The sequence below is a fragment of the Lipophrys pholis genome (genome assembly GCF_963383615.2).
Source record: "Lipophrys pholis genome assembly, chromosome: 1".
Classification (NCBI taxonomy): Eukaryota; Metazoa; Chordata; class Actinopteri; order Blenniiformes; family Blenniidae; genus Lipophrys; species Lipophrys pholis.
In genome coordinates, this window is record NC_137635.1 from 48,993,773 (window position 1) to 49,021,561 (window position 27,789).

General features: G+C 42.1%; 1 protein-coding gene across 3 annotated transcripts in view; it reads left to right on the forward strand.

The window, feature by feature from the left end:
- The first annotated feature begins 8,137 nt into the window (after positions 1-8,137).
- The window catches only part of LOC308120419 (zinc finger E-box-binding homeobox 1-like), a 61,924-nt gene continuing 42,272 nt past the window's right edge, over positions 8,138-27,789 (forward strand). Inside the window, exon 1 of one of the 3 annotated variants that reach the window (XM_080481025.1) lies at positions 8,138-8,225. In XM_080481025.1, coding sequence (XP_080337151.1) covers positions 8,168-8,225 — 58 coding nt within the window. In that variant the 5' untranslated portion in view covers positions 8,138-8,167. Of the gene's footprint in view, positions 8,226-8,630; positions 8,869-9,341; positions 9,570-27,789 lie in introns of those variants that run through there. The other 2 variants (XM_080481024.1, XM_080481026.1) reach the window with 2 other exon arrangements.

Sequence of the window (27,789 nt, forward strand, 5' to 3'; positions counted from 1 at the left end):
ACACACACACACACACACACACACACACACACACACACACACACACACAGAGTCTGTGGCCCCGAAGAAGATGAAGTGATGCAAAATGACATCAGTCGCTCCTGTTCCTGCATGTGACTCATTACGCCGCCCGCCAACGGCTCGCCGTTATCTGTGCAGAGAGCCAACAAACAGGTTATCGCTGCACAGATCACCTGAAGTGAACGCCGGTCTATTGATGAGCAGTGTGATGTGTGGAGGAGGACGGTCGCTGCACAGGAAATGAATGTTGCACAGGAGGTGGGGCTTCATTTTTTTTCCTGTGTGTTTCAGCCTCTGTGAGTGTTTGTGTTTTTCTCTAGCAGACAGTCAAAAAACAACAACTCCAAAACAAGCCAGAAGCAAGAGAAAAATCAGCAGATTATAAAGGTTTAAACTCATGATCAGGTATCTAACCTACAAAAACACTGTTGATAATTATGTTTAATGACGAGTTGGTCGCGCCTGAGGTAGTGTATACTGTATATATAGACAGATCATGAGCAGGACCTTCAAAAATAGGTGAAAATGTATATATTTCTTTCTTTTTAAAGGAATTTATCAGAATATGACACCCAGAATAAAAAAGCCACACCCAAAAACAATGTTGTCTTTCTCTTTTTAATACCATTTTGCTCTTATTTCTATATTTTCTGATATGCAATATGGATGTTTTTGGAGTGGATGCTTTACATCTAACTGTATTCATAGTTTCCTCTGTGTCCACCTGGTTAACCGACTTTCAAAGCAGCCATTCCCCACAAAGACCTCCTGACCTCTTCGGCCCCTCAGCATGTCCAGTAAAATTCTTTAAGTTATTGACACCGCCGGGGGCTATGGAGGGGGCGGTTACTGCGCGTGTGCATCTTCTCCAGTCTTCTGTTCATGAACCTGTAAAACAAACATGGCGGACCCTGTAGTGGTATGCCTCGCAGTCCGTATTCTAGTTTTATTGTCCATATCAATATCAGTAGTTTAATAGATGAGACTCACCCATGATAGCATCCGATTCAATCATCAGTCCATACGAACGTCTGGTTCTCTCGATTTTGTTCACGTTTATAGTGTTTTGTTCTCTGCACACGTCTGTGTGGTTTCATTACGAAAACAACCAACAGCGCCCTCCCGTGGCCCGGCATACTAACTACATCATTGTTAGTGTGTCTGCTGCTGCAGTGTAAACGCAACACTTCTTTTTAACAGATTAGATGTAAATAGGTTTACTATGATGATTTACTGTGAGCAGATCACACTCAATGTATACCACACACACACACACACACACACACACACACACACACACACACACACACACACACACACACACACGCACAGTGACCCTGGCTTACCTGTCTACATCCAGAACAAGCCTCAGACTTTGGCCTGTCAAACACGGCTCTTATCTCAGGTGACAAGATAAAATCCAAACTCTGTCGGTCAGTGAGCGTAATGACGATTCAAAAGAAGAATTCATACCTGAAGTTACAGGAAGCTTAGTACCGGAGTCATTTTATACAATCATTAAAGCCATTGAGTGAAGACATTTACATGCAAGGTGTACAGTCACCAGGGCCTGTGCAATGAAACCTTTAATTAACCTTGTCATAAAGTTAACATTTCTCTGCAGATTGTTTCCTTTCTTCCAGGTTCGTGCCCTACTCTTTATTCATAATGCAATGCAGCTGTGCAGCCTTTTACAGCATATCACTAATGGAGAGAGTGACAGTGGGAAAAGATGAATAATCTCCCGCTCTCCTCCTGCCATATAAACTCAGTGTGAGGACTCGCCATTATCAACTCCCCAGCCACTCATCTAGACAAGTGATTTGTACCCGCATTACTCATCCTGACAGAAAAAACTGGATAATTCATCTTATGGTGGCGGACCAGGGGAAAATACCAGCGCTGGAGTTAATTGATTTCTTTTTTTCTGTGGCAATGTTACATGTTTGGCTCGATTAACATATCAAAGACTGAGCCCCGCTGCACCTTTATCTTCATTTTCTGCAAAAAGAAAAAAAGAAAATCTCATCATGCAAACTCGCAACCATTATGACTCCAACACACGTTTTCCCACGAATGAGCCCAACCTACGACCAGCGCATGGCATTATAACGAAAACAGAATAGAAAAGATCTTTCATCAAAGTCAGTTTAGTTCTCTTGTGTCTCACATTAGCATTGAATTAGCATTTCAAAAGTGCCTCACAACTTTTGCCCTCACCTGGTGGGCTCTCATTTTCCCCTTTTACAGCCACTCCGGGAACATGACGACAGGGAACTTCCACGGGATCTGAATAGAGAAAAAAAACAAAACATTATGGTATATTCAGAGCGAAGCCCAAGATCACGCCATGCACTGGAAAAAAGAGCAAGATTATTTTGCTTGTAATAAGTAAAAAAAAAGTATATCTGTTAGTGGAACAAGTGAAGATTCTCTTGATAAGATTTCTTATCTAAATAATAGTTAATCCTCACAAGATAAGACAGATCCTGAAATTAGTTGGGAAACCAATTTTTTTTGCTATACTTTACTAGTATTGTGAATTTTATTATAAGTTTGTGGTGCTCGAAAGTTGTATTTTTCCCCTCAAAAGTAGCATTTTGGTTTTTATTTTTATTCATTGTAGGAGGTTTATGACACCAGATATAGGACGTTTTGCACATGGACCATATGTGAACTACGTGTTCTAGTTCTATGAATCTTGACGGTTCATATATATGTATATATATATATATGCTCCAGGTTGACTGTGCTGTATATTTCATTCAGATCCAAAGTTTTGTGAACCCTTTACCTGATGCATAACAAATAACAAGATGTTTAGCCTGATGGTTCACCTTTAGGTTTTTTCCCAAATAACAATACTCGCGGTCTTCTGGCTGACTTTACAATGAGACAGATTTTCCTAACAAAAAACAACAATTGAATTCACTTAGGAGAGAGTTAAAGCCTCTAAGTCCCTTCGAGCCCCAATATCCACATCAATACCGAATTAGCATTGAATAATGGCAACCGTTTCCTCTTTCACTTGTCGGGCAGCAGGACAGCAACGGCCTGGAGAGAGATTGTGATGTAGTTGAGAGGTGGACTCCATTGGCCTTCATATCCTGCCAGTGGGAGGTTCAATTGAAGCACAGCCGGCGGGGTAGAGAAGGGTCAGTTGTTGTTTGGAGGCTTAACTCACACTGATGAGTAGATCAGCTCCCCACAAGTTATCCGGGTGCAGAGGTAAGATACAGCCATAAAAAACATGAGAGATCCAGCCAATAAATGTTATTAGAAGTTTTTTCACGACTGAGATTTTGACGAAAAAGTGTCATTTCATTATGTAAACAGTTCTATTCACAGTTTACAGCTGAAGTCTGAGCAACCTGTTTGAAATTGGAGGATTGACCCGTTTCACAATGAGCCCCGCTAAACAGCCCTCGCTTCGTTTTTATCATGTCAGTGACACACATCAGTACCATGATAATAGCTGGTGAAAACTAAGTTTAGATAGAATCAATGATTTACTGGAGCACAACTTTGAAACTCTTATTTCAGAAGAAAGACTGGAGGTAAACCTGAGTCACCCAGTGACAAAGCCCTTGTAAGAATCCCTGTTACACATGAATTTGCTGCTAGTCTAGTAGTAAAATTCCAGCCTTTTACTCGAGAGGCTGCGGTTTGATTCATGACACAATGTTGTGTATTATCCATCCATCCATCCATCCATCCATCCATCCATCCATCCATCCATCCATCCATCCATCCATCCATACACACTCACAGTACCACCCACAACTATTGTCAGTGGGCCCCACTGACAAAAGTTGTGGATAGTACTGAAAAAAACCGGAACCACCGGTTACGATTTTTCTCACGCCTTCGTTGAGGTACTGTACCTCGCACAACAGAACGGGTCTTATAAGGAGGAGCTACAAAGCAGATGTCTACTGACTGGCAATATTTAAATATCTCATGGGGTGTAAACCCTCACGTTGTCGTTCACATACACTACTTTGTGCACACTGGTTGTTTTTCTAACTCGGTTTATTGAAATGTTGGCGCTACAGTGCCCCCTGGTGTTCTGACAAGGTGTAGACTCTCCTCTCCGTAACAGGAGAGGAGGACAGGAGGACATTCAGCGGCATTTTACTCGAACAGCCATTGTTCAATTAAAAAAAAATACTTTGATGGCCGCCTGGGTAAAGGCGATGACCGGGGCTAAGGGCGATGACGTCATTAGTGAGTCTCCATGGTCTGATGATGTAATGGTAATGGGTACCATGGCAACTGCAGAAAGTGTTTTTGTCTTCCATATTTTGACTCTAAATAGAAACAGTAAACTTGGATTATAGTATTTCCAGTACTTCTTTCTTTCAAGAAGTGAGGACAGAAAGGAATACGGTCTTTGTTTTTGGGGTTTTTTCCCCAACAAATAGAGCCAATGTTTCCAAAATCCTATTTATCCAGATGACATACTATTTATCTTTTCAGTTTTGTGCTCAAATAGTCTATGAATAATTAATAAATATTCCCCAAGCTAATCAAAAGCGCATTGTTTTTGTTTTGTTTTAAACCAGCATATTAACTCCACAGTATGTAATAACAAACAAGGTTCCATATAGCGAGGTTACTGTCGCACTAACAGACACCAGCACCTCTGCTAGTGTCATTAGTGACATCTGTGCTTTTCCCACTGTGACAAGTCAAAGTGATTTCTGTAAAAAGGCTCATTATCACCACCCAGCATAATTCGGTGATGGCCATTTTACCAAATAGAGCTGCAACAAGCTGATACTACTACCAGCGCATTTGGAGTGTAAAATTGACAACGACAATCACTCGATATAATACCACAAAGACACACAATACAATTCATCCTGACGGCCAAACTGGATTTTTAATACAGCAAAAGCTCGAAAAAGGCATCATAATTTGTCTTCAAAGTATTCATATTGTGGATAACTTTATGTTCCTTTATTTGACCGTAAATGACATGTAAAAATCCTGTGATCATGAGAACATCTCACTAAACATTGCATTTAATATCAGACCAAAGACAAAATGCACTGTCTTCCCCAGTTAAAGCAGTTCTAAAAGCAGCCATTTAAAGACTTGATAGCGAAAAGTATATGATATTGAATGTCCTTTTTCACCTGAGACTTACAATAACACCATTGTGCACCGTTTCTTTTTAATTAAATCTGTTGGAAAGTGTGAAACTGAACAAAATTGCACCAATGAAATACTTCAAAGCTGCAAAATGTCTGTAAAATCAATTATTATTCTGAATTTACTCCTGTGCGGGGATATCAAATCATGTTGACAGACAGACTATTAATGCTAAACATCCAGTCAATTGGTCTATTTTCACTTGTTTTATTGTTTTTTATATATATATATATATATATATATATATATATATATATATATATTTTATGCCAGTATTTCAAGTTGTTATTATTTGGACTTTTTGGGGGAAGATATGTTTGTGCTATTAAAACTGTTTCTTTTCATGTCAAAGATTACTAAATGTAATGAAATATTAACAGCACCGAAGATTAGGACACGTGTGTCGCTGCTGCAGCGTATCAACGATAAAGACTTTTTCCCTCCACGTGTTTTCTCTTCTCCATAAAACCGACGTAATCCTATTCATGTTTCCACCGTTGAGTCAAGCAGCTGAGAGCCGCACACCCAACCATGAAGCGCCTCCGAACAATGGCCATAATCTCATACTTTCTGTTTCCTTGTTAAGCCTACGCAGTCTAATTTCACCCCCCCCCCCCCCTCCCTTGTCCTCCAAGTGGTGTCAGGACATTTGTGGGAGTCTCGCTTGCCGAGGGGCTGCCGGTGTTCGGCGGCACCTGGTATGTCTGAGCTGGAAACCCGATCGTCCGCAGGTACAAGAATAGCTCGACTGGACCTTAAAGGCCGCTCCCGTGACCTCCGGTGAACTGTCATTGAACTTATCCTTGACTCAGACAAAAAAACCTGCCCAGTGGAGACGTGCTGCGTCTAATCTTGGATTTTCAAAGCTGATTGCTTCTCTTTGTGATTGCTGCTTTATGAGATCTTTCTAATTTTGAGATGACACAGAAGGGCCAGACCTGAGGCAGCAGGCAGTGCCTCGTGATGCACTTAAAAATTGTGTAATTTAAGAAAGAATGACGTGATATAAGGGACGATGCATCAAGGTGAAACCCGATGAAATGTCTTAATGTAATGGTTTTTTTTAATAGAAAAGTACATCCTATTGTTTACAGATTACTATGGAAACATCTGACGTCAAAGTGTTTTTGTGACAGTTCAGTCCATTTCTATCATCTTTAACATCGGCCCCTCAGCCCCACCCCCGCAGCATTGTCCAATACATACATGGCATTCATCTATTCATCTTCTACACTGCTTCATCCCACCCGGGTTCGATACCAGCGAACAATGATCAAAGGCAGGATCACCTGTCCACCAACAGAGCGACAGTCTCACATTCACTCCTACAGGCCGTTTAGTGCAGGTGCATCAAACACACGTTAGATCAGGTCCCACATGCAAACCCAGTTTCACCTTGAGTGGGCCAGACCGCCATAATAACGTTTATATTTAAACTCTACAGTTTATCTGTGTCGTAGTGCAGAGTATATGTGAGGAAAACATCTAGATTCTGGTTTAAAAAAAAACAACAAAAAACCGACGGTTACTGCAGAAAATTACTATAATGTCAATTTTGATGAAACCTGGTGCAAAATATTGAAAGGAGTTCCCCTATAGCTGTTGCATTATGGGTGTTTGAATTACTACTTTATTACAGAAAAGTGTGTATTCATCATGTGTTACTGACTGCATTTTTACTCACAGATTGACAAAAAAAGAATACGCAACAAGACTGTACAAGAACCCAACAATACTTTCACTCATTGCTGCATTTTTATTCACACTCTGTTGTGTTATTGAATTGTATTTTGTTTAGTTTCTTTTACATTGTGAAAAAGTGGTACTCAAAGAAACATCTGCTTGGGTTTTTATATTTTATTTTTGAGGGAGGGGGAGTACATACACATTTCTATAGTTTTATATTTGTAATTTATTACTTTCTCTCCTCACTGTGTTTTCACTACAAATAAATACTCATAAAAGTATGAGTACTCCACAATACTGTATATTTCTTACTTACACTCCTGTCTGTATTTTTTATTTGTATATCATTATTTTTATTGATGTTTGGTGGAAAATGTATACAGTACTCGTAAAAGTAATATTTGCCACAAATACTACTTAATTTAAAAAAAAGTGTAGTTTGATTTCACTTTTGCAGGTCACTCACAGGTCAAATATGTATATATTGCTATTTTTGCTCAAATATTGTCAAAAAAGTTCTAATAAAAGTAATATTTCCCCAATTCATAAAGTACAGGGTTTTTTCATTCCTTGGTTTTAATCCTGGGTGTATTTGTATTCACATATTGCAAGAAATAATAGTCATAAAAGTAATATCACCCAAAAACACTACTTCATTATGGTCATTTGTGTAGTTTTGTCCCTTGATTTCACTGCTGGTTTTGTTTTTATATAAATATTGGGGGAAATCCTCATTAAAGTATGAGTGTGTGCAGGAATATTTATATCTATAATAGTGAAATAGTTATATATTGCTATTTTTGTTCAAATATTGTGAAAAAAGTATTAATAAAAGTTATATTACCCAAAAACACGACTTCATTCGGGTAATTTGTGTATTTTCCTCCCTTGATTTCACTACTGGCAGTTTTTATTTACACAACTACTGGGAGGAAATACTCATAAAAGTAGAAGTACCTAAAATACATCTTCATCAGAGTAACGTGAGTAAGTATGATCAGTTACATTCGTTACAACTGGATGGGTATCAGCTGGCCGCTCAGCCCCCACGGAGGACGCGGCGCGCGCCCATGGATGCTCGCTCTCGTGCGCCCACGTGCGTCCGGGAGGAGGGGCCACGCGCGGAGGTGTTTGAGAAGGTGATGCCGTAAAAGCGGACAGTGTGTCGCAAACCAGGTGTTTTCTGCGGTGCGGGGATGGGAGGGGTGAGGAGGAGGAGGGAGGAGGGGTGAGGAGGAGGAGGAGGAGGAGGGAGGGAGGAGGAGGTGACTCGCTTCTGCGTTTCAGACTCAGCGAGAGGATCATGGCGGATGGCCCCAGGTGTAAGCGCAGAAAACAGGCGAACCCGAAGAGGAGCAGCGGTAAGTCCCGACTCCTCCGCGGCGGCCGCGGGGCGACCCGGGCCGGGCCACAGGGCAGCTTCCCCCCCCTGGTAGAACTCCTCCGGGGGACTTTTGGGAGCGAGTTGGGGCGCGTTGGAGTGAGTTTGAGCGGTGTACCGTTATACCTGGCTGGCGGCTCGCTCTCCGCCTAGCGGTGCACGGGGCCGCCGGACGGAGCGGACCGTTATCCGCCGCCCGTTAGAATAAACCCGAGGAGCCTCGTCCCCGGACGGATTTCGCACTTTATCGCACTTTCCCCGCACTTTTGTGCACTTTTCCCCGCAGACAGCAACACTTGGCGGCAGGTTCGCACAACAACGTGGCCCAGCTTGTGTTTTTTTTTTTTTTTTCTTTTTTTTTTTTTTTTAGGGCGAGGTTTAGTTTGGTGCTAACGGACGGAGAGCGGATCTCCAGATTATTATTCTACGTTATTTTGTTTTGGTGGTACCTCGTGGTTGAATCGCGTTGTTGTGGTTGAATGGGTGGGATTTTTCTTTTTCTTTTCTTTTTTTTTTCCTTTTGGTCTCTGGTTGAGGGGATGGCACAGAGATGGGATGTTTATTTTATCTCCACTCTTCCCCTCCCTGCTTCAACTGCAGCAGCACATGTTCCCTTAGTGGAGGTAAGCCTGGAAATCATCTTATTCATTCTCCAAAAAGATTGATTTTTTTTTGTTTTTAAATCTTTTTCTCTTCTCGTGCACTGCTTTCCCTTCAATAATCCTGCGCTTGTGGTCTTTTTTTGTATTGCAAAGTGCGTTTTGCACCTGCAACGCGTGCGTCTTTTGACTTTCTTTTTTACTTTATTGAGCTTTTATGTTATTTATAGCAAAATCATGTTAGTATATGCGGTATAAACAGACTCTAGATGTATGTGGGTGTAATAACTTTAAATTTGGACAACCCTTTTGAGCCACAGTCTCTCATTGGCCGGTTTCTCACCTGTACTCTCCCCCTCACGCATCGCATCAGCCAATAAAAAAGTAAACCTGTAAATATATATATATTTTTGTGAGGCTTGACGTGTGTGTGCGCGCGTGTGTGTGAGCCGAGGGGCTGGAAAGCACCTTTTTTTCCCCCTTCTCCTTCTGCTGACGACACGACGGTGACTCTGTGCGCCATCATCATCATCACCATCCTCATCATCACCATCATCACCATGTTTACCTGAACGCGGATAACGGGGCTGACAAATGGCCTAGAAATAAACACAAATCACACCTGCGGCTCTCGACCCGTTCACACGGAACCGGAATCTGCTTTATTTGAGCCTCTGCGCGTCGCGAGGAGGCAGGGAACCCGCTCCAAATGTCAACTTGTGCAGGTAGAGATGGATTTATTGTTATTATTTTATTTATTTTTTTAGTTTTCACGGTGTGCCATGGACGCTCGCTTCCCTTCATTCTCGCGGGATTTATATCATCCATTTGTGACCCACTTGTGCAGGCTGCTTTTACGCGTGTTTTCGCCGCTCGGTTGGTCGAGCGCACCCCCCTGCAGCTTCATGCGCGCTGCGTGTGTGTGTGTGTGTGTGTGTGTGTGTGTGTCTGTGTGTGTTTGTATCAGCCCTGCAAAGAGATCAGTGCATAAGGTGGTTCTGCCCCCATTATTCCCCCTTCTAAACCCACTCGTGTTCATCCATTGTGTTGTTGGTTATACAATTCCCCCCCGAGCCGTGAGGGGAATGGCGGTCGGTCAGTACCATCACTGCAGTGAAGGCGGGGTTGCTGCTTTTTTTTTTTTTTTTTCTGGACCGGAGACAGCCAGGTATACGCAAGGTGATGCAACACCTATAAAGGTGTATTATACACCGATTTCTCAGCGCTATGATCACCGTGCACAGGTGCAGTTTTTCTGCAGGAAAACAATCGCTTCATCTCATCGCAGTGTCCTATTTTTAATTAGAAATGCTTGAGGGGTGCAGGATGCGAAAGGTGCGCATCCTGTGCTGGAGGGAGGCGCACAATCAAGATGGCAAAAAGGTGTTTGAGAATCAGTGCGCAGCAGCTTTTCACCCTCTGCAACTCACCTCTCTCCGCTTCTTCTTCCATTTGCATATCTATTTATTACTTTTAATCTCCTTCACGTCCACGTTGCATTTTTGATTTTCCGGAGCTGATGTTATAGCATGTGACCTCCAGACAGACATCATCACCATGATGAGGCAAACAGCTGCTGATATTGTCAGAAACGCTTTAATTTTGACCTTGTAATCCCCTTAATAGTTCACAAGCTCACACTACTTGCATAACCAATAACACATCTACTCATCAAAGGGGCATAAACTCAATTAGAAAATGAGCAAATGGACTGTGTTCAACCGATATTGCTGGCTGCAAATGGTGTTCTAGTATGATTGTATGTAGGAAAAAGAGCGTTTTATTTTTCTTGATATATTTTAAGATTATGATCTCCATGAAATCTCACTACAGTAACTGTATCATGACTTGAATCTGTGTTGATCAATGCCTAACCTGATGCTTCATAACTCATCGGCATTCCCAAAACTCATAAGTTATGTACACATTGCCTAGTCTGTGTAATCAACAACCCAAAGAGTAAATGTTTCCATTTTGTCAACATTTAGTAGTCCCAGCATTTGCCTCTTAATTGGGTGCTTTTGTGTAAAAAGGTCTGTCTTTATATTCTGCATTTACAAAGAGCACGGTATTTAGTCTTGCTTGATATTGTCACAAAAGTTTAAATTGATGTTAATGTTAGTATAATAAGCTTCAGCAACATATACCTTAAATTGAGATGTATTTGTAAAAAGTCTTCCCCATCCCATGTGTAATAGAATAGAATAGAATAAAGCAGAGGCCCAGTCCAACATCTCAAATACTGCCCTGTTTGTTTTCGATGCCTTCCTCATCATACTTTATGAGGCGAAGTACTGATCTAAGAAACTGTACTGGATCACGTTACCTTGCGGCCTGTACTTGTATGTAGATCCTAGAAAATGTTTACATTCTCAGAAACATAAGTAGCATTGCTCATTGTCTGTACAAGTCAACTAATTGTTTCAGCTCTGCTCCTGATCCACGTGAATTCACTTAATGTGTTTTAGATCCCGTTTCAAGTGAAAACACATCAAACGCCCAAAACGCAATGAAAGTTTTCCATTTTCACTTGAAAACATGTAAATGGGACCTTACTGATGTGAATGAGAGTTCTGACATTTTTTTTCATCATTGAATCAGGTCTTCAAACTTTAAAAAGTGCAACTTTATTGCACAAGGATTCTTGACAGCTGCAGCATTAAATCTGACTTTGCATTACTTCCGAAGAACAAGCTCACACCTGCAGTGTGATGTTCTTCCCAGGTTTTGTGGCTCGAGCCTCGACTTTGCTCTGTCCCGCTTCACTGAACCTGAACTGTTAACCAGAACATTAGTGGAGCAAATGGAGCAGGTAATCCATTACTGTCGCTGGTTAAGGACAGACTTCATAACAAATCTGCTCCCACACCATGTAATTGAAGCTAATCATTGACTGTTTGCTTTGGTAACTTCTCTCCTGATTTAATGAGTTAGAAGCACATAGGAAAGGAGAGAGAATCAGATCATTGTTTGATATTGACATTACTCAAAAGAGTTCAAACTAACTTGCAGGCGTCTGTACCCTCACGTTCTACTATCTAACTTGAAAAGTCGTCTTCTCTATCAAAGAAGGAAAATCTTTTGAGCAAACTAACCCGAACCTGCCTGCTGTTGGCAGAGGCCTGTTTTTGCTCCGGCTCACTGCATAAATTATTTCCCATCAGGCAGCAACTGTAAACATTATGGAAGCTCGGCAGAGAGAAGACCTTTTTTTTTCTTCCTTTCTCTTATACGTCAATGCGATGTAACAAAATGACTCCCTATAATGGAATAAGTTGTTGGAGCACGGCCAGTGCATAATACCCACATATACAATACAGATACGGCGCAGTATAAATAGCAGGGCTGGCAGTGTGACGTTAGTTTTTTGCCAGCTCCACCACACGGCGTGCAGACCTACTGTAAATGGCAGGTGTGGGCCCTCAAGCCTTTGTCACCCGGCGCTTTTTAAGCACTCCCATGTTTGTGTGTGTGTGTGTACCAATGCACTCTCAGCTGGGCTGTAATCTAACACTGCAATTTAGAGACTACAGGAATGCAGCCTGGTGTTAACATACCTTGACAGGATAAACACAGCGGCGTACTCCCGGGCTTGGACCGGTCCAACACGAGAGAGGGCCATCTCTCTACCCTCGCCATCGTCTGTCCTCTCGAGGTGAAAGCTGAACTTGGGAGACTGTTTTGGTTTTGTTTGGGTGCCACTTTTGTTTTGGAGAGTCTATGCTGAGCCGAGAAATGCTCTTCTGTGTCATAAATGTGTAATGATCCTCAGTACTCTGGTTTTTTTAGAAGGCAGATGTGCATTAGAGGCAGCATTTTCACTGGAAAGGACTTGACTGAGAGACGTGGTGTATTTACAAGAGCTTTCAGGACTCTTCTGGCTGCTGTTTGATATCTGGTATATCAGGCTTTTTGATGAGATTGCTCTGATTTGATGCTGAGGCAGCAACGCAAAAAACGTTCAAGTGAAAATGTATTGTGTTTGCATTTTTTGTTACAAAAGGGTTTCACATTTACACTGCAACGTTTTGAAAACAATGTAATTAGCATGCCAGGCCACAAGTTGGTGCTGTAGTTGTTTGTTTTTGCGCTGAAACCACACAGACACAGCAGAGAACAATACACTATAAACATTAACAATGGGAGTACACAGACATTCGCATGGACAAGTTGGATTGTTATTACAGGAGACGGTCCACTACAAGACTACCAAGTCCCAGGAGAACATGGACTGGGAGTCATGACACTCTGGAGGCCGCCATTGTTGTTATTGTCCATCCACTGAGCATGTGCCCAAGAACTATTGACTACAGCTGTGGTGCACATGTGCAGTAGCAGCAAAAAGATGGGAGCCGTTTTCAAAAAGTTTCATTTCCAGTGGGTCCCAGCACCGTTGTCTTGTAAACTTGCTCCCAAAACAGAACGAAAGTTTTCCATTTTCACTTGAAGACGTTGTCGCGTAAACTTTGATAAGTTCAATTCGTCTCACGGTGTATTTATACCTAGGCCGTAATACACTTGCATTACTGTGAGTTGGTTTCTCTGTTTTGCATCATCTTATAAGTACCTTGACCTTTTACAATCTACATTAAGGTCACCTATGGTTTCTTGCAATTTAAGGTTCAGAAGATGCGCTTAATGCTGGCTTCACCGAAAGGATCGGCAGTTGAAATGTAACAGCTCATTTCGACAGGCCCCACAAACACACCTCTGACCATTCACTGTCTTCCTGTAAAGGAGGGTTGGATATAAAAGCTACAGGGTGTTTTTAAAGGGCCGTTTTGTCTTTATGTATGATCGAGCGACGTCCTCGAGGTCACCCTAAGGTGCTTCTCTTCCAGGGAACAGGAGTCATGTGAGTGTCCCTGCCTCTGAGGTAATATTTGGCATTGTGTTGCAGCTGATATGGCTCAGAATCACCTCGATTCACCCCGGCACTCACAAGATTAGTCTGTCAAATAATTGATGTTATCGTGCTTTATGATTGCATTTGGAAAATGCGGCTACGCACAATCCAGCTTGTTATTGCAGCATTATCTTGGATTTTTCTCCTTTGTTATTTGGAGGACTAGTGCTTTTCTTTGCTTTGGTTTTTTTTTTCCAGTTTGATGTGACCCAAGTGCTAAATGAATATTTATTCACACGTCCACCTTTACCGGCTGTGAACTAGATGGCTGTTTGAGAGGGGAAACGGTTCAATGGGTATTAGAAGTGTCTGTGGTCAACAGTAGCTGTTGACTGGTCCATGACGAGTGATCAGTCAGGTTACTTTCTCCTTGTGTTAAAAGACCTGAGGCTGTGTGTGTTTGTGTGTGTGTGTGTGTGTGTGAGAGAGAGCGAGAGAGAGCAAGAGAGAGAGTGTGTTTCCCTTGCACAAATGGGCCTGTGGAATGACAAAGCACTCCAGGATGTCTTTACCAAGTCAGCATTAACCCCGCCCCCTTGCCTTTTATGGTCCTGAGGGGGAGGTGCATCAGCCTACTGATGCTGCTGCTGCTGTGACTAATTGGGTGGTGTGTGTTTGTGTGTGTGTTGTGCTGTGTGTTAGCATCAAGGTGGGAAACTGCTACTTTCCTTCGGGCTTTGCATAACAACACAGGCCTGTTTTTTTTTGTGGATTTACATGCATTAACTTGGTCCCCGCGAGGGGAAAATCAGCAGTTCGCTCCGACACTGTTGCGCTTCAATCAGATGACACCGACTGATAAAGGCACCTTGACAGATAAGCCATGTAAAGTTGAAGCAGATGACTCAATGCAGCATAACAAAGATATATAATGGGATGAACCCCCACTTTTAACAGTTTTATACTATCCTGGGTAGCATTCTCACATCGGTTTGAGTGTTGATGAAAGTATATTTATTACAACACAGCAACTTGTTATGAACAAGTATAGTTATAGTATAGCACTTGAAAAGTTGGGAAAATGTAAGTATATAAAGTACAGAAAATACAAATGGATGACTTTATCTGATTAGTTTTGTTATTACGTAAACCAGGGGTGTCAAACACATTTTAGTTACGAGGCCACATACAGCCCAGTTTCATCTTGAGTGGCCGGGACCAGTAAAGTAGTGCTATAATAACCTTTAAGTTGTTCTGCGTTGTGACGCGGAGTATACGTGATGAAAATGTCCGTATTTTTGTATAACTAAACAATTAACATCAATACAATCTCAACATAAATACAATTTTGTTGAAACCTTCTGATGCAAAATGGAGTTAAACATCCCAAAGAACTTCTAAGACGTTGAATTATTCATGTTTTTACAAACTCATGGCTCTGAGGCTAATGCTAGTTTGTTAGCTTTCATGCTGATATGTCAGCTCAGGTCTTAAGAAATGTTTACCATTTGTTTTTTGATTTGGCCGACGGGCCTTATGTTTGACACCCCTGACTTAAACAGTTATAAGCATTTACACGACAGCGATATCCACTGGAAGGTTTAGAGCAGCTACAACGAGAATCCCATATTCTGACAAACAGTCAGAGTCAGATGACAAATGACTAAAAAACATTCCCTGGTGCAGACATGTTTTCTGTCATACAGGTTTAATTTGTCCTCACGCTTCAAGTACACTCAATGTGAGACATATTTTTCAGTCAAGGAGGAAAGGGAATGGTGCTCTGCCTTCTGATTTAGAGCGAAACCGAGAGCAACTCGATGTGTCATTGGGACCGCACTGAACTAAGTTGTCTAAATAAATAAGAAGCATGCGTCCACCCTCCCTCCGACGCTCCCGCCCTCCCTCCCTCCCTCCCTCCCTCCCTCCCGTGTCCTCTATGGGGAGGTCAGAGGTCAGTGGAGCAGCCCTGGAGCCGTGTAGCGGCAGAAGGCACATGAGGCACATGTGCTGAGGAGCTGAATGGGGATGCTCAGTTTTATTGTTGCTCTTGATTTGCTTTGTAGAGAAAAGTATGTAAAGAGGGATTTGATATTAATAGCTGGCTTGTATCAAAGCAAAACAACACGCTGAATTAAACTAGACATGTCTCCGTGCCCTGAAGGACTTCTTGATATGGTTCTAGTGCATTTTAAATGCGGATATTGTAGATCAGGGGTGTCAAACACATTTTAGTTCAGGGGTGTCAAATACAGCACAGTTTCCTCTTTAGTGGTGTGGACCCGCAATATACCTTTAGGTTGAAATTCTAAAGTTTCTTTGTTGTGGTGCAGAGTATATTTGATAAAAAATGTCTATAGTTTCCCAAAATCAAACAATTATGACAGAAAATGACCACAATCTCGACATCTTGCCCCTTGTAATGAGGATAATCATGAAGCAGTTAGAAATTGTTTTTATTCACAAAGACCTTTTAACAGTAGCTACTCAATTTAACCTTTTTTTTTAAACAAGTATGTATGTTTTTCTTGCCTCTGTATTTCTACTGATCTTATCTGTGTTTTATTTTTCAGTTTTTTGTGCTGTAAAGCACCTTGTGACCCATATCTAAAAAGGTGCAATGTAACTAAAGTTTACTTGCTTACATGCTTACTTATTTAGTTGCTTACTTACTTCACAATGAAAGCTTCTGCTGTAAAATACAGTGAGCTGTCCAAAAAACTATAGCTGTTGCATTATGGGTATTTTTACAAACTCACCGTGACAGTATGGCTTTGAGGCTAGTTCACTAGACGACGGCAGCAACACTATCTCAGCTCAGGTCTCAGTGTCGTGTTGTCGCAGCTACTCTTAAGAAATTAGTTTAAAAAAAAATTAAGGTTGTCTATGAAATTTTTACAATTTGCTTGGTGGTTTGGCCGGATTGGAGCTTCTTGCGGGCCGGTTTCTGAACGGGCCTTATGTTTAACACCCCTGTGATTGGCCATAGTTTTCTCAAAATGCAGAATTTCAGACAAGTACTTTCATATTTTAGCATAATCATTTCACACACTCAGTTTCCAGGCTGCCGAAGTGAAACTTAAGAAAACGATAAAAGTTTAAATGCAAAACAATATGTTGTCTTATGCAAAAGAGCTCGGGAGGATTCAGGTTTTCCCTCAACAGTATGCCATGTTGAAACAGAATAAGATTATCCTGAATCCAAATCCGGCTCTGAACTTACAATGCTGTAACAAATTGATGCCACGAAAGAGAAAGTTTTTTTTCGGAGTGCCACCTACGCCGTAAACAAAACCAAATGTGGAACCAGAACTGAAATTTACCTCCAGCATTGGCGTTGAAATCTTGAGAGGAACTGCCAAACTCATGTTTTCTTTAAGGTGGCCTAACCCATTTCCACAAGTAACCTGCTTTGCCTTGCTGCCTTTCATCATTCACATCCAGCCACCTGAATATTCATGCATCGACAGCGGCTCCCCGAGCAGCTAAAACTTTAATCTGCACCGAGGTGGGGAGGCGGATCTGTGGAGAAAGGACCCCGGTTCTCCTGCTGCAGCTGACCAAAGTGTCTGAGGAGATGCTAAATATTTAAACAAAAAGAAGCTAATTTGTGAGTTTGTGCGATTGTGCACAAGTGTGCGCGGGGCTTGTGTGTATCAAAAGAAAAGGGTCCCATTCAAAGTCCTGTGAGAGCGGGGGGGGGGGGGGGGGGGGGGGCACTCTTTCACACTCTGCCGGTGGGAAACTCCTCTCCCTCTCCTTTGGTGGTTGCTACGATTTGCATACCCTGCCATCCTCTCTATTCTCCCTCTTTCTCTCTCCAGCTGGCTGAGAATGTAGAACAGAGGCTGAGGAAAGCAGTGAGAACGCGGCCTGAAGCTGCCGAGCGCCTCCAGGCACGCAGCAGAGGGTGCTGCACGGCACAGGCCCGGCTCGGTCGTCAGAATCTCCTGCGTGTCGGTCATTGAAGTGGGAAGCAGCCCGCCTGTGATAGACTACTCACTTTGATTTGCTTCCACTTTAAAATTGGGACACATCTCAAAGGTAAACCCAAAAGAAACAGGTGCGGGGAAGCTGATACAGGAAGAAACGCAGAGCTGAGAGGCGAGCAGGAGTGATGGAAGTGATAGATAGAAAGAAGCCGGTGAAACAAAACAGTGAAGACCACCTTAACATTTAATTTTGACCTGTGCAATTGTTTTGATACAGAACTGAAAGAGTGTTCTTTACCTTAGATGGTGCTCTTTTTTGATGTTCAGGGCATCGTCTCCTTTCATCCTATCAAATTTGGGTTTGTCAACTCAGATGCGCAGTGATTCGAATGAATGTGTCATCCATCGATTATGCAGAAACACCATTTTCTTTAGTATTTTTGGACTTTCCATCAAACATACAAGCTAATCAATAACAACGTAAAAAAAAAAAAGTCATTTGAAAAACCGTGTTCAGTGCTGCTCACAACATGATGCAACGGGGCCTGTAAATGTGTTGTAAGTAGTAACTTAATTTAAGAAGATGTAGTTAAGTTCAAATTAGGATCATTATCGATTCTATCTGGGTCGATTCAGCACATTTGCTTAGATGGTGAGAGTCTGTGACGACTTGATGGTTTTAAATTCAATTCAGTTTTTTTGTTTTTCACATCAGAGAAACATGTTTCATGTGAACAATGAAATTCTTTCTCTGCCGTCCTCAGAGAATGTCTGCAGTGAAAATAGCATGTAAAGGAAATGAGTTCAAGAGAGGTAAAAACAATGAAGAATACAAAAGTAATGCAGGGAGAGGGAAAAGAAATGTCTATACACAAATAGTTAAATAAGGAGGAAACGGCCTGGATGCAGTGCAGTCAGTCGTGTACCAAAGAAAGAGGTTTTTTTTCCAAGTTTTTTTAAAAGGTCCGCATGATCTACTAATGTATTAAATGTATTTTATTCAGCTTTTTTCTTTCTTGCCAATATTGTTTCCACAGGAAACTAAACATGTTCAAATAATATCATCAGCTGTGTTTTCTGCTTTTGCAACTTTACCAATTTAAATGTCATAAAACTACTTTACATTCTCGCTGTGAGGCAAGTGTGCACAACACTGTAAAATGTTTTTTTAACAGTTTGATTATTCCAAGTTATTCGTGATTGATTGAAGCTTGATAAACAGACAAAACAGAGGTAGGATGTAAATCTCCAGTAGGGAGCAGAGGAGGCAACCCGCCCAGCAGCCTTATTGGTCCGAGGAAGCATATATCATGAGCGTTGGATGGGCGGGTTGTGGGGGGTGGACTCTTTAAAGACCCCCCGGAGACTTCAGAGGGTACAGCAGCAGCAGGACAGGTGGGAGTGGAATAGATAATTAGATAAGAGGCACTGTAGAGTGATTTATCGCCCCCTCCCTCCCTTTTGCATCGCAGCCTTTCGGCTGTTAGAAACATACATTTGTTGTGAACACTACAAGAACCATTTCTCATTTTATACATATGTTTTGATTCACTCGCTCTGTTTTTTTGTTTACTTCCCGAACCATCACATGGTACTTTTGTTTGCCCAGTGCTTTACACTGTAAGAACTCGCTTTGGAAATGATAATGTCTGATACAGACAAACGATCAGCATTATGAAATATATATTTCATCATTAAAAAGGTTGGCTAATATCACACATAACTATCACTGTAGCAGTTGATATTTAACCCTTTAAAAAACAAACATTGAAAGACTTGTTTACACTTTCTGAACTCAGTGTCAATAAACATAATTATAGATCATGTACATACAGTAAAATAGATTTTTTTGAAAATGGACATACTGTCACTTGCATTCGCTTTATTTCTATATAATTGCTCGCAGTTTTTCGTATAAATCAAGAGAAAACCACTAACTCGGTCCCGTTGGAAGGAAGAAATGCTTTTCTCTAAAAACAGCACAGTTTTCATTATGATGCATGCACAGTACTGGATCTACATTCTCCATGAATCAGCAAGCATCTATCTCTGACGCCCCATTTACACAGTAAACACTGTTTTAAGCTTTTCTGAAACACTCAGGCGCTGCCTCTGTGTGGACGGTGGAAACGCATTAACATTCGCCATTGTTAATGCTTATAGTGTATTGTTCTTTGCACGTGTGTGTGTAGTTTCGATAAAGGAAGACACAACAGCGCCATCTCATGGCCTGGCATGCTAACTACATAGTTTTTCAGCATTTCTGCCATTTAAAGGACAAAACTTTTCTAAAGTAATACAAAAATGATGCGTTTTCACTTGAAACATCTCGTAAAGTGGAGCACAAATATTGAACTCGCTTGACGGCGCCGACTCATTAATTTACTGTTGTTGTTTGAAGCGGTCAGTGTAGTGGTTAGCTCTGTCGCCTCTCAGCGTGGTCTGTGGTTTGTTGCTGTCCAGTAATCTTCCTGAGGGTTACTGAGGTTTCCTCCCACAATCCCCCAAAAATTGCATTGTGGTTGTATATTGAGCGAAATTGAGTTTGAATGTATCTGATGTGTCCCTGTGATGGACCTGGGGGCTTGTTCTTAATTCTTCCCAGTTAGCAGGTATCATCTCCAACTGAAGTATGGTCACTTTCCCCCCCAAAATAGCCCCTTTGGGTCGTGGCAACTCTAATTTTAATAATTTTCTTTATGGAAATGAATGTGGTTTGATTATAATTGGCAGACTGCAGTTCTCTTGTTTACTCGGATGTTATATGTGTTTGCAGTTGGAGACAGTCATGTTTTTGTTCGCTTTCCTTTCGCACCACGCAGCACAGACGGAGGCTGAACACTCCAGCATGGAACAGAGGATTTGATTATAAGCTGAGTAGAGATGTGCTGTGCGGACTCTCCCCGTGCCTCCTCATCCATCCCGTAGGTTTGATTTGTATTGTTGCCAGGTGGGCGCCATGATATATGTTGCTTGTTAAAAAAACAAAAAAACAGAAAGGAGACAGAGTGGAAGACACCCCCCCGGTTGCAAACAGAATATGCAGGTCTGTTTAGATCTGTAAAACTGTCAGCGTGGACGTAGATCGGCTTGTTGCTGGAGGAGAACATGAAGCAACAACCTCTTTTTAAATCACGCAAAATTCACGGTCGAATGAAAGAAGGAGCCTGAGTGGCTGAAAGAAAAGGAGTGTTGTTATTGAATTACAGGTGATGGCTGCTAATTGGGCTCTCCAGAGATGTGTGTATGTGTGTGTGTGTGTGTGTGTGTATACACTTGGTGTGAGAGTGTAAGGCTCCAGGGATGCAGAGTTGATGAAGCTGTTAGGGTAAAGTGCGGGGCCCCAGCGCACGGCCTGAATGTTGTGCTTTAGAGGCTGTCCTGTCCCTGTGGAGGAGCGCTAATGGAGGCCACCAAGCCCTGATGAATTACAGCCAGACTAGATGGATCGAGGGACGGCGGAGTCGGGGGGTAGTAGCTCCTGTAACTGAGGCGGCTTGCCGAGTGAGAAGAGCGATCAGGCTTTTTTGATGAGCTGAAGGCATGAAGCAACACGTTTATACCGGAGCTGTGACAATAAGCGCATTAGCACTCCGCCGTGGTTTTTGGCACGGTGTTTACAGAGGCTGAAAGTCACACTGCACAACCACAGTGCATGCTATTCTGCTATTGCTGCTTCATATGACAACAGTGACCCAGCTCATAGCCAATCCAGAAAGTCCAAACCAGTGTGATCTTTGACGTCAGATCTCTGGGAAAATTGCGTTGCCAACTGAGTGTTTTTGTTTACTGTTGCTGCCCCTCAGGCTTGGAATAAAGAAGAACTGGCAGCCAACATTAGTTGGAGTATTTATCAGTTAACAGAAAAAGCGTTAGAAACATTTTAAAGATGCCTTCTGGTGCATTTTTCACATCTTTCTGTTCAGGAGGACGGGGGGTGGGGGTGGGATGAAAAAGGGGACCACTGGCTAGTCGAGAGCCAATCTTAACTGTGGTCGTTCAATTTCCCATCTTACCCTGCCCATGTGCCCTTGAGCAGGACTCTGGGTCTGTGTGTGAAATGGTGAACATGACTTAACAGTATATGGCACTTTGAGACTGCTGAAGCAGTTAAAGTTCAGCGGCTGTATAATCAAAGTCGATGTTGAACCGAATTGAACTGAACTGGTTCAGACAGAGCTTGTAGAGGAGACTGAAGAGTGGATGAGGCCCCCGCCGCCCCTTTTTACACGACGACGTTTGTTCAGCACTCGTTGAGCCTCTTCATTCTCTGAACATGTCAAATGAAAGACACCCGATCCAGCTATTTCGGGACCTGTAACATGTTCAGACATTGGGTTGCTCTGGAACAAGGCTGGGCTTTACGTAATCAAACAAGCAGTTCCAGTACTTACAGGAATAAAACCCAGGAAATAAATAGTTTTTCCTGGATACTTTCAAGTTTCTGCTAATGTTTTTGCCCAGATTCAAGTGGCTGACCTATCTTTCTGTGCACCGTTTGCATGTTGTACCTGTGAGTTACCGTATTCTGAGTCCCGTTTGTTTCTTCAATCGCTGATTAAATTAGAAGCAGGAGGAGTGTCCTTCAACCCAAACTTGGATTAAGTAGGTGTAGTCGATAAGTGAATGAATAAAGTAGGAATCTTAACACCTATACAACTTTTTTGGGGGTTTTTAATTGCTTGATGGATGAATATGGCATCTAGACCTTTCTACACTGGACTGTTTTTCATTTCAGTGTTGATAATGTTTCTAGTCTAAATGGTTTTAATGTAATACACAATTAGCATGGGAGAAAATGATCAGTCTGAATGTGGAAAAAATGGGCAGAGTACTCAGCATTACCTCACTGGATGAGATCAAACTCCAATTTGCCGTTATTTATTGCATTTTTGTCGTTGCTGTCACATCCAGCCAGCTGCTTCCCTGCAATACTTTTTCTCTTTAGTGCTGAGCATTCAGGATATAGGACACTCAGTCTTCTGCGCCGCCTCTGAGAAAGCCACCGTACTTATCCACTTAGATTTTCTCTGATCAAAGCAGTTTTGGCTTCGGCGTTGCCTCTGCAGCCTGATTGCTGAAGTGTCAGCTGTTCCGTGTACCAGAGATGAGCACTGCCGACTGCGGAGACTCTCTCATCTCTTTGTTTGTGTGTTTTGTGTTGCTGTCATTTCCTCTGCCATCACTGACAAAGACCTGTTGGATAAGGCCAGACCACTTTTGTCAGGATTATCATTAGAGACATTCCTGGCATTGTGGAGTTTTTTTTTTTGTTTGTTGACTAGATGAAATGTTTAGTTAGAAAAAAAAAAAAAAAAAAAGTCAGAAAACAGTAGGTATCCATGTGATCATGCTCAACATATTCCATTGACTTCCTGAAGCTTTCACTATCTACTAATTGTTATAATCTCAGACTGGGCAGGATTACAGCATCTCCTGGTCAATGATATCCACTTGGCATAATGATGTTTAGAACCACTGGGAGCAGCAGCTGTTATTTTTTTCGGTCAGTTGTACATTATTGTGGAGTGCTTATATAGTTTTTCTTTTTAATGACACAATCTACATGCTACCTTGTTTTGATGTTCTAGATGACAATAGTGACTTTTTAAAAAGGCGGTTTCCTTGAACACTGCTGTAGGGAGATCTTGGCTTAGCATCCAACATAGATTTTATAAAAATACATCATAATATATAGGATTTAATGTAGATTTCTTAGTGCCAAAGTGGCGGTGATCGTTTCTGTGTTGCGGTAATTGATGCTTGACGAGAAACAACCGTCTCTATTCTCCTAAAAGAAGTTGGCATCAGCAATATTTCTCCAGATTAGCAGTTGACGTCTGGAAACCGCCGACATTTTTTAATTTCCTGCCTTCATCACGTATGTAATTTAAGTCGAGGCCTGGCAGGCTCGGGGACTCCTCTTTGGGGCTATGGGTGTTGGAGAGCTAGAACAGGAGCAGCACTTTTCACAGCTTGACTAAGTTTCATCAGTGCCGTTTGCTTTCCTCTCATGTAGCAGGCGTCTAATACGTGCCAATTTCAGCTCGTTGATAGGAAAGAAAAAGTCAGTTTAACTTCATATTCACAATTAGTTTAATATAATGTCACCGTAGGTTTTAATTCTTTTCTGAAGTCTCAAAATTGTTCTTTAAGTTTCAAGTTATTCTGTGAACAAAAACACCAATAAATATCTTCTTCAATTTGTCTTCTTGAGAGTTTTTCCTTCTTAGATTTACATATGTTGTAGTTACATTGACGTTTGAGTAGTTTATTTGGTTGTGTCACAAAAATCCAAAACAACAGCTGGCACAACACAAGGCTGAGATATCAGTGATGCTGCTGTGAACGATAACAAACTCGCATTAGCCTCAAATTCATGCTGTCAGGGTGAGTTTGTAAACACATGCAAGTTTTTTTGCACATTTCACTGTATTTTGACCCAGAAGTTTTGATTAAAATTGACTTTATGTTGAGATTGTAGTCATGTTCAGAAGTAATTGTTTGGTTTATGTGACAATTTAGGTATTTTCATCGCGTATACTCTGCGCCACAACAAAGAAAATCTTTAAAGTTTAAACTTAAAAGTTATTATGGTACTACTTCACCGGTCCAGGATACTCAAGATGAAATTTTGTATGTATGTGGCCCTTGAACTAAAATCAGTTTGACACCTCTGGTCTAGTGGAACGACACAGCTGTTCTTAAATGGGAGTTTACATAAAATGTCCTGTCTCTGCCAGAATCTAATAAAATATAGGCCCACTAATGTCAATGCATTCTTTTTTTTTTTTTTTTTTTTAAACATATATTCAACACCACGACAGAAGGCAAACTAACGGAGAGTTCAGTGTGTATTTGGGTCTCCTCTCGCCCAGCATAGCAGGTGTGCCTGCGCTTCAGCACCATTACAAGTCTCATAAATACCACCTGACACTGTCAGAGCGGCCAGGCATCGATATAAAACTCTCCTCCCCCGGTGTGCAGCTCTTCAGCACAATTATATTATACCACACTTTAGGGGCAGGAAGACAACACCCTTGGCCAGTACCTCCTAACAGACCCGGCTGCTCTGAACTCACATACTTTCTGTCAGACTGTCTCATGAATTGAAATTTGAGCTGAAGCTACAGTCTGTGAATGAGTTTAAGTAATCTTAGTTGTGCAACTTGATTCTCCTTTATGGCTATACGCCTTGGATGTCCACTGCTACATGTGCTTGTTTCGCTCAAACTAGGAAACACCTTACTACACACACTCTCATGGGAATAAAATGCAGCGTCAATTTAATGGGAAAAGAAAAAAACAACAACATGAAGCGGTTCGAGGTGATCTGGATCTTAACACCTCTTTATCTTTTCTCTGTTGTGGGAAAAGCGAGCATGTTAATGGCCACAGAGTTGTAATTATAAACATTTGTCTGGCATTCGCTGCGTGCAGATCCATCTCTGCAGCCTTCGCCTCTTTGCTACCTCGCCTGGATGACATTTCAGTCGGCCGGTGATCTGAACGTGCTTGACATTTTGTTAAACTGCATTCGGAAGGTCCTGCCTGTCCCCGTGTTTTCCTTCCCCTCCTCCCTGCATTGTGTGCCTGGGTAAACACACACACACACACACACACACCTACACTCGCACACGAACACACACACACACACACACACACACACACACACACACACACACACACACACACACACACACACACACACACACACACACACACACACACACACACACACACACACACACACACACACACACACACACACACACACACACACACACACACACACACACACACGTAGCTATATCCTCACATGCTGCCTATACATCGAGGGAGTTTGCTTTGTACGGCTTAGGATTATGTCTTTGTCTTTTATGCCTGCCACGCTCAGAGCGGCCTTGACTTGTTTATTTTTGTGATGTTTTTTCCCTGAACACACCTTTAAAAGGAAAAGTAGGGTAGCATCTCATTATGCTCTCTAAACAGGGCACTGTTTTCGCAGGCTGTTGCAGAAGTGCAGCACAGCGCTTTGATGCCTGTTTAAACTGTTAATAGAATAAATATAATTTGAGATGCTTTGTGTGGAAACGTGGAAATGTTTAGGGCTTGTTTATAGCACAACGTTTCAAGTGAAAACGCATCGTATATGCATTTATCGTTTCAGAAAACCTTTAGGTTTCACAACAACGTTTTGAGAACGATGTCCATTTACACCAAAACGGCAGAAACACAGAAAAAGGTGTGGTTAGCATGACAGGCCACGAGTTGGCACTGATTGTTTTTGTAATGAAACCACACATAAACATTAACGATGAGTACATGGACATTCGTATGGACAGACAACAATGTTGGATTGCTCTTACAGTTGACTATCAACTATAAAACTACCACGTCCCAGGAGAATATGGACTGGCAGTCATGACGGTCTGGAGGCAAAATAGTTGTTATTGTCTGTCTACTGAACATGTGCAGAAGAACTATTAACTACTTGCGTTGCAGCATTTCGCCCGTCTACACGAAGATGTAGCGTTTTCAAAAAGTTGCTTTCTCAGTGACTCCGGACAGCCAAAACACAAAAACTTTGCGTTTTCACTGGAAAACGTATGAACAGGGCCTTAAACTGGCTCCAAACAGGAAGCTGATTTGTGGTGAGGGCGAGGTACTTTTGAAAACAGGCCTTCAGCTTGAGCCTTGTGTTTAACCGTCGGTCCAACGGCTGAAAGCATACGGAGATCATCACCCGCCCCATGGCTCTGTTTTTGTGACACTCAGACTTTAAGCATTGCCAGCTCCATGGTGACCGGGCACAGGCTCATCTCCCAGCGTGACAGCCGTCTCAAAGCGAGCTAGCTCCCCGTCCGGCATCCAGACGGCAGCGGATGGTTTCCATTTAGCGAGGACAGAACCGCCGTGCCAGGCCAGGGTACGAGCCAGAGTGCTGCCTGCGGATTTCGCTGCAGCTACTGCCAAATCCTGACATACAGTAGATGGGAGGTATTGCACCGGCAGTGCCAGAAATGCTGCGGTCTGATTAAGGAATATGATGTAAGTCGGTGGGACGGTGTGAAGTGGCCTGCTGGATGGAGAAGATGGAGATATTGTTAGTGGGTAAAGGAGGAGAGGGGGAGCAGCTCTGTCCATTCTCCATCTGTGTTCTGATTATGAAATTATCCTGCTGGCTGGATACAGACTCTTTTATAATCTGTCAGGAACAAGGTCCTGCTCAACAATACTGAGGGATTAGTGCAGTCATATATATGTGGTAATAACACGTTCTGATTGGGTTATTTGGATTTAATCAGTCACTGACAATAATGTTATTTCATGATGTTTCAATTTAATGCTCTGCCCGTATGTAATCATAATTAAATCTGCTCCACTTACATGGCACTGCACTCACTGGAACCTGCTCATTTCAAAACCCCATTCAACCCGGCTGCTTGTGCTATCAAGGCGGCGAAATGAAGAGATGTAATGAGTTTTTATGACTTAACGTTATGACATTTAAAATCTGGTGATTGAATAGAACATTAACCATAGTGCAATTACATACAACTTTCTGGGTTTTTGAAGTAATAATTCCCTAAATTTTGATGCAGAATTGAAGTTTGAAGATCCACAAACAATCATATTGGGAAGTGTTGGCATGCTGTAGCCAGTGGTGTAGAGGACACTGGATCAGTGGGTATACTCTCCATTTTTGCCTTCTTCTAAAGCAAACCAGAAAAGCGATTCTTCGAAAACAGAGGTGCATGTAAGACTACTCTATTTTGTGAAAATCTGTCTATAGTATTTGCTCATTTTCGCTATGATTTATCGGATAGCAATATTTGCCTCGTCATGACCCGCCCTACTCTTCCTCTGATTGGCTCGTTAGCCCTCATGCTGCACGGTAAGCATAGACATTAACCAATCAAATCAGTGAATGCAGCAAGTACGAGCCAATTAGAGGCAGAGTATTGTGGGTTATGGCTTCATTATCCTCGGGGGAAAAAAATAGGCAACCTTGATGCTGCTGAGTTGTGCGTCGGGCGGGATTGAAAGTGTATGCAATGCTGGCTGAAAAAAAAGTGGGTAAACACTGCACACCTGCGTATACCTTGGACGCCGCCGCTGCTTGTAGTTCACCTCAGTTTCCCCAGACACATCAGATCTGCAGTG